The following is a 12270-nucleotide window of genomic DNA, read 5'->3' as shown; positions in this document are numbered from 1 at the left end:
TCAAAATAGTTATTTTCGATTAGTTAGTTGATCGGTTGGTTGGTTTCTTTCTTTTTTGTACAAACTTCCTCACAATACTCCACTATTCACAAGTTAGTATAGAGTGACATTATTCGTTGCGCCACTGTTCGCCAATTTTATATTCTACAATCATTAGTGTCTGAGGTATCATTTAGGGTTAGTGGCAAAGCACCTAGCAGGGTAATAGAGGTTTTTACACGTCAAATATAGAAGTATTTTGATACCAATAATACCATTAGCAGCCTTAATGGTAATTTTGCAATGACATTAAGAAAAAACATAGCTAACGCCGACCCGTACGAAACACCTATTCGTATCAAAAGCTTATAATGTGAAACTCATCATCTCTCTCACATCATTCTCTGCTCTGCTAAAAACCTATTTGCCGTTTAATATCATTTCGATTATCACTCTTTGCCTTGTTATCATATACAAAAAAATTGCCGGAGGCAATATCGACAGCCCCGTACGAAGTCAAATTTCATAAATTTTTATTTAAACAGCTATATACCGCTATATTTACCTATATTTTACTATAAACAAATATTTCCCAGATGAATATGCTATTATATAGCTCAATATAGCTGTATATAGTTTATATAGATGTCCATATATAGGATGTCGAAAACGACCTACACAGATAATCAATTACTTCTCTGTTAACAGAAACTTTTACTAAAATCCAATATGGCTGCCGGCAGCCATTTTGTTAGGAGGATTGGGTCGACCCCTCCTGAGCTGGGGCCCAATAAGTGCTTTAGGGTTTTTCGAAGATATCTCCAGACATTTAAAAGCTACACTTATAAGTGATACGTCAAATAAAAGGTTAGTGAAGGGCCGTGACGCAAGTCCGTTCACACTGAAAAATTTGACAAAAAATTTTTTCCGCAGGACTGAGGAACATATATACACGAACTTTTTGACTTTTCCCCCTTTGCTCCTACTACCGCCAAAGTATTTTATTCGTAATCTGGGCGTCCATACGAGTTCAACGAACTATCACACGCCTTATAAGGTTCAGATTTGGCCGAGATATTAAATTTCAAAACTTGGAAATTTGTAGAAATTTGTATGAAGAAATGGATTTTTATACATTTTGAAATTGATGAATTTTACCAACCTTTGTTACTTTGTTACTCTGTTAACTGAAACTTTTGAATTTACCGGCGGATTTGGCTGAAATTTTAAGGGTATGTCAAGGGCGTAATTCTAAGAAACTAATTTGAAGGAATTTTCATAAAAGCTTATAATTTCGGAGCTATGAGCGTTTAAAGGTATTGAGCTATGGTACTCATAACTCGGAAAATATGGCAGATAAAAAGTTCGTTTAAAAGACAAATTTATAGAGTTTTAGATTCTAATCGACACGTGTTTCATGGTTTTCCACAAAACTTGCTTATTTGGGAGCTATGAGCGTTTTAAGTGCGAGCTATGTCAGCCATAACTCGGGAAATATGGCAGATAGAAAGTTCGTTTAAAAGACAAAGTTATAGAGTTTTGGATTCTAGTCGACAGGTGTTTCAGGGTTTTCCCCAAAAATCTCCCATTCGGGAGCTATGAGCGTTTTAAGTGCTAGCTATGTCAGCCATAACTCGGAGAATATCTTCTTCTTCTTCTTTTTCAGCCTGTTTCTATCCACTGCTGGATGTAGGCCTCTCCAACTTCTTTCCATTTTGTACGATCCATTGCCATTTTCTGCCAGTTTGTACCTGCAATATTCTTAATTCCGTTTGTCCATCTCACTGGTGGTCTACCTATAGCTCGTCTTTTATATGGTCGCCAGTTCATGATCTTTTTGGTCCAACGTTCGTCTGTCCTTCTTGCAATATGTCCCGCCCAGCTCCATTTCAGAGATGCTATTCTTTCCATGACATTAACGACCCTGGTCTGTTGTCGAATCCATTGATTCGTCATTCTGTCTCTGAGTGTTATTCCAAGCATACTCCGTTCCATGGCTCTTTGTGTCACTCTCAATTTATCTGCGGATGCTTTCGTTAAAGTTAACGTTTCCGCTCCATAAGTGAGCACTGGAAGGACACAAGTGTCGAAAACTTTGCGTTTCAGACTATTATTCATTTTGCTTTTGAAAATTAGTCTGAGTTTTCCGAACGCTGCCCATGCAAGACCAATCCTACGTCTTATTTCTGCAGTTTGGTTGTCCAGACCAATCCTACGTCTTATTTCTGCAGTTTGGTTGTCCAGACCTAACTTCAGTTTATGTCCTAGATATACATAGCTGTCGACTCGTTCAATGACAGTGTCACCAATTTTGATTTCTCTATCGTCCCCGATGTTGGTCATGACTTTTGTTTTCGATAAGTTCATCTTGAGGCCAACTTTGCTTGCCTCTTCACTTAACTGTTGTAGCATAAGCTGAGCCTGACCTAGATTCGCTGCTATCGGTACAATGTCATCATCGAAGCGGAGATTGCTCAGGTACTCTCCATTTATCTTTATTCCCATTTTACTCCAGTTTAACTTCCTAAAAACACTCTGCAGAATCGCCGTGAATAATTTCGGTGAAATGGTGTCACCCTGCCTTACACCTCGGCCAATTCTGAATTTCTCCGTGCTCTTATGAAGTTTTATACATGAAGTAGCATTTTTGTACACATATCGAATTGTGTTGGAGTACCTTGAGTCTACTCTACATTCGTCTAATGCGTCCAATATCGACCATGTTTCCACTGAATCGAAAGCTTTTTCGAAGTCTATGAATAGCAAGACTATGTCGATGTTGTATTTACGACACTTCTCAATAAGCGTTCTCATCACCTGCAAATGGTCGTTTGTGCTGAAACCAGATCTGAAAGCAGCTTGTTCAACAGGTTGGTAGAAGTCGAACTTGTTAGTGTTCCTCTTCGTAACTATTTTCATGAACAACTTGTAGAGTGTTGACAATAGGCTTATGGGTCGGTAATTTTCCAACTTTGTTATGTCTCCTTTTTTATGCAGCAATGTAATTACCGCATTTTCCCAGGCTTCTGGTACTTCTTCCCATTGGAGACATTGATTAAACAAAGCCGTGATTGCCTTTAATAAGGAGTCTCCACCTAGTTTAATGGCTTCCACTGGAACACCATCTTCTCCGGGAAACTTTTTGTTTTTCATCTCGGCTACTGCGGCCTTGACTTCATCAACAGTTATGTCGGGCATATCCTCCGATCCCACGTTTCTTATTATTGGTCTATCTTCGGTTTCTTCCGTTGGACTCTGTCTTGCAGAAGAAAACAAATTCTCATAAAATTCTGTTGCAATATTTAATATCGCATTTCGATCCGTTTGGATCGTTCCTGTTTTGTCTCGTAATTTGAAGATTTCTTTTTTGGCGTTTGTCATTTTTCTCCGTAGGACTTTCATATTGCAGTTAGCTTCAATTATGTTTTGAGCCAATTGGACATTATATTTTCGTTCATCTGATCTCCTTGCTTTGTTGATACTTTTAGACAAGTTCCGGTATTCCACCGAATCTCGTCCTCCTTTTTTTACCAACTCTGCTCTGCTTGCGATCGGAGAATATGGCAGATAGAAAGTTCGTTTAAAAGGCAAAGTTATAGAGTTTCGCATTCTAGTCGACACGTGTTTCATGGTTTTCCTCAAAAATCGTCCATTGGGTAACTATGAGCGTTTTAAGTGCGAGCTATGTCAGCCGTAACTCGGAAAATATGGCAGATAGAAAGTTCGTTTAAAAGACAAAGTTATAGAGTTTCAGGTTCTGGTCGACACGTGTTTCATGATTTTCCTAAAAGGTCGTTTATTTGGGAGCTATGAGCGTTTTCAGTGTGAGCTATGTGACCCATATCGCGAGATATTTGGCAGATGGAAAGTTCCTTTGAAAGACAAATTGACAGAATTTCGTCAAATTTTCGATTTTCGTCAAATTTTCGATTTTCGTCAAATTTTCGATTTTCGTCAAATTTTTGATTTTCGACAAATTTTTGAATTTAGTCAATTTTCGAATTTCGTCAAATTTTTGATTTTCGACAATTTTTGAATTTTGTCAAATTTTCGGATTTCGTCAAATTTTCAGATTTCGTCAAATTTTCGAATTTAGTCAAATTTCCGAATTTCGTCAAATTTTCGAATTTCGTCAAATTTTCGATTTTCGTCAAATTTTCGGATTTCGTCAAATTTTTGAACTTAGTCAAATTTTCAAATTTCGACAAATTTTCGAATTTCGTCAAATTTTCGAATTTAGTCAAATTTCCAAATTTCGTCAAATTTTCGAATTTCGTCAAATTTTCGAATTTAGTCAAATTTCCAAATTTCGTCAAATTTTCGAATTTCGTCAAATTTTCGAATTTCGTCAAATTTTCGAATTTCGTTAAATTTTTGTATTTCGATAAATTTTTGTATTTCGACAAATTTTTAAATTTCGTCAAATGAAATCTGAGAGGTTCAGATTAAAGAGAAAAACATAGTGTTTTGTAAGAAGAATATTTTCATTCAAACTGCACAATATAATTATCTATTGTCTGCGACCAAATTCTTAAAAATCACTACTTACAAAAGAACTGATATCGCCCAAAACCACAAAAGTGGAGGTGTGACGCAAGTCCTGTTATCCACTTACAAAAGAACTGATATCGGTGTAGGTGACGCTTACAGATTCGACACGCAAAAAGATATGCGTCACAAATGGCAGCTGATGAGGAAAGTACGCGAAAGTTTTGTCAACAAAAATTTTACCAGAAAAATTTTAGAAAGAAAATTGTTGCTGCCAGCACTGCAGATCGTTGCGAAACGCAACCTAACTAGATACAACTTCAAGCCGTTCCGAATTGTCAAATCCTTTTTACGCGAAATTCATACAGTAAAGACCGACATTTTTCCACTCGATAGTAAATTAGTTTATTTTACACGTTCATTGATCGAATCCTTTTGTTTTGAGCTGAGTAATATAGCCGTGAGTATTGTAACGTTTAACTTATAAACGACGCGGGGTCTAATTATTATTTCAAACAGATAAACAAGATCTCCATCGTGATTGTTAGCGGACTCGGATAAACACATGTGTTATCCCGTGATAATCCGGTAATTTTTTCTTTATACTCGTATCAAGGCGAGAAATGAATTTGTGCTTTCCAATAGATTTACAGTCAGAACGTGTAGAATTTCGTTGTGTTGATTGCATGTCCAGAGTGTGGTCAAAATACAAACGTAAGCTTTGAGTAGATAGGATTTGTCGGAACTTAACCTAACCTTTATTTTGTTACTCAGAAATTTGTAGCCATAAGCCAACCGATAAATGCAATAAAGAATTTTGATTTAATCGCTTGGGCGCTCACTTATTTATTGGCCACAAAACGGACTCCGAAATCGTTCCCCCGCCAGTGACACTACAAATTTGTTTTTCGATTGGTTGGATCAGCTCGTACAAAACTTCGATTGGTTCAACGCTGGCGGACGCTGTTTCATCACATAGCGTACTACTGGAACAGTGATAAAATGTCAAAACAATTGGACGCTGATGATAAGGGCAAACCTCTGCGGCGAAGTCCAAGATTGGCGGCGATGGTAAATCCAAATGACAAGGACTGCCCACTATGTGACCAGAATAACAACATGGAAATGGTCGAATGTGTACAGTGCCAAAAACGGTTTCATTTTCAATGTGTTGGCGTAGATTCAACGATTGCCAAAATTCAATGGATTTGCGAAAATTGTAAACAAGAAAATAAGAGCAAGGCGAATACGTCTGTTAAATCGTCGACATCATCGAGACGTCACAGACTCCAGTTGGAAAAACTAGCCAAGGAAAAGGCCATCCAAGATGAATTAATGGAACAGAAAAGAAAGCTGGCTGAGGAACAAGCCGCACTGAACCAAGTATTTCTCGAGAAGGAATACGACATTCGAGACAACATGTCTGAATCTGACGATGACGAAGTATCCAATGCAACCGAGAGCAAAGACAAATACGTCGCCGACTGGTTAACACAAGCGGAGGATGGTCATCCACAACAAGACGGTCCCAGTGAGACCGTGCAAACTCTAGATCAAGGCGAGCAAGTCCTAGACGGGTCAGTGAATGACCAGTTTACGTATACGATGATCGGCGGAGGTGTGACAACACAAGCTGAGGAACGAACGATGTTAAATCCAGCTGTGTCGCTCTTTCAATTACCCTTCGCTCATATCCACACACAACAAAGTGGACCAATTCCACCACCGTTTGTATTGGACATCGTGAACCAACAACGTCAGAAGGCAATTTCAAGCAGATTCGCTGGACTGACAATAAAATCGCCGACAACATTTGCGTCAAATACGACTCATAACCCAGCTGCGTTAAGTCAAACTCAAACGACGATAGCAGTCTCAAACCAGCAACGGTCATCCGCGTCAACTAAGACCCAACCGTTGTCTAATAAAACGGCAACGACACAGGGAAATGCAACGACGAAAAACAGTCAAGTTCGTAAATTACTACCTGTTTGTACACCACAAACCTCACCGATCGTTAACTCATCACCAGCAGTTACCGTATCCAACCCGAATGTAACTACTCCGAATACGAGTCACCCGGACCAGAATTCGCCGATAACAAACGTAACGACGTCGACTACCGTTACGACGAACACAGGTACATCAGGCCATCAAATACCACCCTGGTCGAATCAGTGCAATCCGACGTCAAGTCACCTACAACCGATCGCTTCACACAGTACGAGTCAACAGTTTAACCCGAATTTACAGCCAATTTCGGGGTTGGGTCAAAGCAATAATCTGAGTGGACAACCGATAGTGGGAATGAACAATACGTCAAATATGTTCGGAATTAATGTGCGAACGATACCCGGACCTAACAACATTGGTGCGACAAACCAAGCACCGCCGAATAACAATCCTCAACATGCACCTACTCGCTTACAATTAGCGTCTAGACAAACGATGCCGAAAGAGTACCCTAAGTTCAACGGAGACCCAACGAAGTGGGCGATATTTTACAGTACGTTTGTCAACTGTACAAATGAGTGTGGTCTGTCAAATGCCGAGAATCTGGGCCGATTAGTGGCGTGTTTGGAAGAACCAGCGGTGAATGCTGTAAAGAACCTGCTCACTAGACCTGAAGCGGTTCCCGAAGTAATTGGAACACTACAGATGCTATATGGACGTCCAGAAGCGAGCATTGAGGCTCAGTTAGATACTATCAGAAAGTCACCGCCACCAAAAATGCATTTGATGCAAACGTTCATCGACTTTGCTATGGCGGTTCGCAACGTCTCCAGCGAGATACAAAGTTCCGGCATGTGGCAATATCTCTACGATCCACGAACGCTGAAAGAGCTAACCGATAAACTTCCTTATCACATGCGATTGGAATGGGGCGAAATAATGGTATCAATGCCAAACGTCAATTTGAGCCATTTCAGCGACTGGCTATTCGCCCGAGCAAAGATGGCTTGCGCAGTCACCCTGCCTACACCTTTCGATAAGAAAACCAATAAAACGAATTCCGACAACCACGTCAACACTCACTCAAAAGACAATGGTTCCGATAAGAAAACTGAAACGAATGCTTCGAAACGCTCAAAAAATTCCAATGAGAAAGTCTGCGACGTGTGTAATAAGAACTCACACTATACAATCGACTGCCGTAAATTTCTCGCCATGGCGCTAAGTGATCGATGGGAATGTGTAAAAAACAAAAAGCTATGCAAAATCTGTTTGGGAAATCACCATATCCAACGTTGTGAATCGAAGCTGCTGTGTGGCGAATCGGGATGCACCATCAAACATCACCGACTACTTCACAATTCGACTAAGGTAGAAGTACCGCCGAAAACACCTGCTAAGAAAGATGAAACGGAGGCGAACAACGTGCACAGTGCTCATCAAGTCAACAAAATTGTCGTTCTACGACGTTACATTCCAGTGGTGTTACACGGACCGAAGGGGTCGATAAATGTTATCGCATTTTTCGATGATGGGTCTGACATGACTCTGGTGGAACATTGGGTCGCACAAAGACTAGGAATCACAGGCAAACCCGAAGAATTGTACTTAAAATGGACCGCAAAAATCGTTCGCAAAGAGCCAAATTCCCAGTCAATCGATTTCGAGATCTCGGGCACTCATAACGCCAATAAACGATATCGAATCACCGACGTTAGAACTGTCAAATCATTAAGTCTTCCACCGCAAACCGTAAACGCAGAAGAGATGAAAAATGAATTCAAGTTCCTGAGACGACTACCAATTGAAAGTTACAACAACGAAACGCCGAAAATACTAATTGGCCTCAAGGATTGTAAACTTTCAACTCCACTCAAAATACGCAGCGGAAAATGGGAAGAACCGATAGCAGCGAAAACGTTATTGGGCTGGGAGATACACGGCAACAACTCATCATCAGCCGAAGTAACCCATCTGAATTTTCACAACACCAATGATACGTTTGGAGACGAAAACCTACACAAATTGGTGGAGCGTTTCTTCTCAATTGAAAATTTTGGGGTAAAAGCACCAGAACAGACAATCGAAGCTCTATCCGATAAACGTGCTCGTCATCTACTGGAGTCGACTACAAAACGAATCGGCGACAAATTCGAAACGGGCCTACTGTGGAAATACGATGACATCTCTCTACCGAATAGCCTGCCCATGGCAACAAAACGTCTCGAATCACTGGAAAAACGCTTAGACAAAGATCCAGATCTAGCAATCAAGTTTCGAGCAAAATTCAACGAATATTTGGAAAAGGGCTACGTCCGTAAGTTAAACGCCAAAGAAGTTGAGGACACCGATAAAAGGACCTGGTACCTTCCTCTGTTTCCGGTGACATATCCGAAAAAACCATCGAAAATCAGACTGGTTTGGGACGCCGCGGCCAAAGTCGGCAACATTTCGTTAAATTCAATGCTATTGTCTGGCCCAGATTTGCTTGTACCGCTACCGGGAGTATTGTACAGATTCCGTGAAAAGCGAATCACCGTAACCGGCGACATCAAAGAAATGTTCCACCAGGTGAACATGCGAATTGGAGACCAGAAGTCACAACGATTCCTATATAGAGATGCCGGTTCATCCAAGATCGACGTTTACGTGTTACAAGTGATGAGCTTCGGAGCTGCATGTTCTCCATCGTCGGCACAATACGTCAAGAACCGTAATGCACGCGAGTTCAAAGAATATTATCCAAAAGCCGAAGAAGCGATCCGAACAAACACATACGTAGACGACTGGCTACAATCGTTTGACACTGAATTGGAAGCGGAATGCATTGCGAAAGAAGTCAAGTTCGTACACTCACAAGGAGGATTCGAGATCAGAAACTGGCTATCGAATTCTGAAAATGTCAGCCGCAGTCTAGGAGCTCTAACCGAAAACGAACAAAAATTGAGCTTCGAAATGGACGAAAACCAAACCGAAAGAATTTTGGGAATGTGGTGGCAAGTGCAGCAGGACAAGTTCACATATTCACTGAAATTCAACCCAATCAACAAAGCCATTTTAACTGGTATTCGTAGACCGACGAAACGTGAAGCTCTACGAACGTTAATGACAATATACGACCCTCTGGGATTCCTGGCCGCATATCTCGTACAACTGAAAATGATTCTGCAAGATATTTGGCGCGCTAAGATTAGCTGGGACCAACAAATACCAGAAAACGATCCAGACCAGCTGTACACTCGGTGGTCATTTTGGATAAAACAATTGCCTGACATCGAACGCGTCAACATCAATCGACATTACTCGGACAAAATCGTGGAAATGAATCCGACCAAAATCGAACTTCACGTGTTTGTTGATGCAAGCGAGCTGGCCTACGCAACAGTGGCGTTCTTTCGGATCGAAGATAAAGTTGGTGTCGAATGCGCTCTGATAGGTGGAAAGACAAAGGTAGCTCCTCTCCGACCGCTATCCGTACCAAGAATGGAACTACAAGCTGCTGTTCTGGGAGCGAGATTCAAAAATACCATTGTGCAAAATCACACGCTAAAAATCACGCGAACCATTTTCTGGACCGACTCTTCGACAGTCCTCAGCTGGCTGAGATCCGATCTACGACGATACACACAGTACGTAGGCGCAAGAATATGCGAAGTCCTAGAAACGACTGCACTATTTGAATGGAGATGGATACCGTCACATTTGAACGTTGCCGACGACGCCACCAAATTCAAAAACTCGTCTAACCTAGAGATGAATTGCAGATGGTTCCGTGGACCGGACTTCCTGTTCCAATCTGAAGAACACTGGCCGACAATGGGCGAAGTCTCAGACACAAACGAAGAAATCCGACCGAAATACGTGAATACACACACCATACACGAAGCCGACAAGTTGGCAATAAAGTTCGAAAGGTTCATCCAATGGCAACGTACGATGGCATTCGTATGTCGATTTGTCAACAATATAAGAGCCAAGCTCGAGAAAGTTGGTTTCGAAGCACAGTATGGACGTCTAACCAGTGAGGAACTCCAAGATGGAGAAAACGCCCTGATCAGAATTGCTCAAGCCAACGAATTCACTGCAGAAATCGAACAATTATTGGAAAAGAAGGTCGATGCAAAAGGCCGTCGAATGACAGTGGACAAACGAAGTCCGATCTACCGATATTCGCCATATCTGGACGAATCAAAGATACTGCGATTGCGTGGAAGAATCGACGCCATTTCGAATGTGTCGCTGGACCAAAAACGACCAATAATTTTACCAACGAAAAACCAGATCACTGAGCTCATCGTCAACGATTATCATCGTCGATATCAGCATCAAAACACGGAGACAGTGATAAACGAAGTAAAGCAAAAATACGTCGTCCCGAGACTTAGAGTCGTACTCAAACGAATACGGCGAAATTGTCAACATTGCAAGAATATAGCAGCTCGACCGAATCCACCGGAAATGGCGCCGCTTCCAATAGAAAGACTCGCTTCATTTACAAGACCGTACACTTTCGTTGGCATTGACTACGCCGGACCATACAAAATCGTCCAATTCAGAAGAACTGTGAAACGATGGATTGTTTTGTATACTTGCCTCACCATACGTGCAGTATATATCGACGTAGCCGAATCATTGGAAAGCGACTCCTGTATTATGTCGATAAGACGCTTCATCGCTCGTATTGGCACGCCGTCAAAGTTCTTCAGCGATCGTGGAACAACCCTAGTCGGAGCGGACAATGAACTTGCAAAGGAAATACGGAAAATTGATCACGATCTGCTAAACGTTACATTCACCACTTGTTACACTGAATGGCATTTCAACCCTCCGTATGGACAACATATGGGCGGTACTTGGGAGCGATTAATTGGTTCGATGAAGGTAACGCTCGACAAAATTCTCCCGACATCGCATTACCCAAATCACGAAACGTTCATCACTGCGCTAGCCGAAGTCGAGAACATCATCAACTCAAGGCCACTGACCTTCGTATCAATTGAACCAGATGATCAAGAAGCGCTCACTCCCAATCACTTCTTGAAAGGATCGTCAAATGGAAACAAACCGCCTGGCATCTTCCCACCACTTCCTACGACGTTACGAGGCAATTGGCGATACGCACAGCAAATCGCAAACGAGTTCTGGAAGAAATGGGTCAAAGAGTACCTGCCGATGATCACTCGACGCACTAAATGGTTCGACAATGTGAAACCAATCGAAGTCAGTGACCAAGTTATCATAGTCGACGAAGACGCTCCACGGAACACATGGGAACGAGGCGTGATAATCGAAGCTCTGGAATCCAGCTCAGACGGACAGATTCGTCGGGTCAATGTTCGAACGATGAATGGGATCTACAACAGACCGGTTAGTAAGCTGGCAGTGCTTGACATCAGTGAATCGAAAGCTAAGCCCCTCACCCATGAGACCTTAGCAGGGGGGAGTGTTGCTGCCAGCACTGCAGATCGTTGCGAAACGCAACCTAACTAGATACAACTTCAAGCCGTTCCGAATTGTCAAATCCTTTTTACGCGAAATTCATACAGTAAAGACCGACATTTTTCCACTCGATAGTAAATTAGTTTATTTTACACGTTCATTGATCGAATCCTTTTGTTTTGAGCTGAGTAATATAGCCGTGAGTATTGTAACGTTTAACTTATAAACGACGCGGGGTCTAATTATTATTTCAAACAGATAAACAAGATCTCCATCGTGATTGTTAGCGGACTCGGATAAACACATGTGTTATCCCGTGATAATCCGGTAATTTTTTCTTTATACTCGTATCAAGGCGAGAAATGAATTTGTGCTTTCCAATAGATTTACAGTCAGAACGTGTAGAATTTC

General features: G+C 41.5%; 1 protein-coding gene across 1 annotated transcript; it reads left to right on the top strand.

The window, feature by feature from the left end:
* The first annotated feature begins 5469 nt into the window (after positions 1 to 5469).
* LOC119079734 lies at positions 5470 to 11910 on the top strand. Its single transcript, XM_037187798.1, has one exon. The coding sequence runs from the start codon at positions 5470 to 5472 to the stop codon at positions 11908 to 11910; it is 6441 nt and encodes a 2146-aa protein (XP_037043693.1).
* Positions 11911 to 12270: the final 360 nt, after the last annotated feature.

This window comes from Bradysia coprophila, unplaced genomic scaffold (genome assembly GCF_014529535.1).
Source record: "Bradysia coprophila strain Holo2 unplaced genomic scaffold, BU_Bcop_v1 contig_333, whole genome shotgun sequence".
Taxonomy (NCBI): Eukaryota; Metazoa; Arthropoda; class Insecta; order Diptera; family Sciaridae; genus Bradysia; species Bradysia coprophila.
Note: the sequence above shows the minus strand (reverse complement) of the source record. Positions and strands in the feature narration are given on the sequence as shown.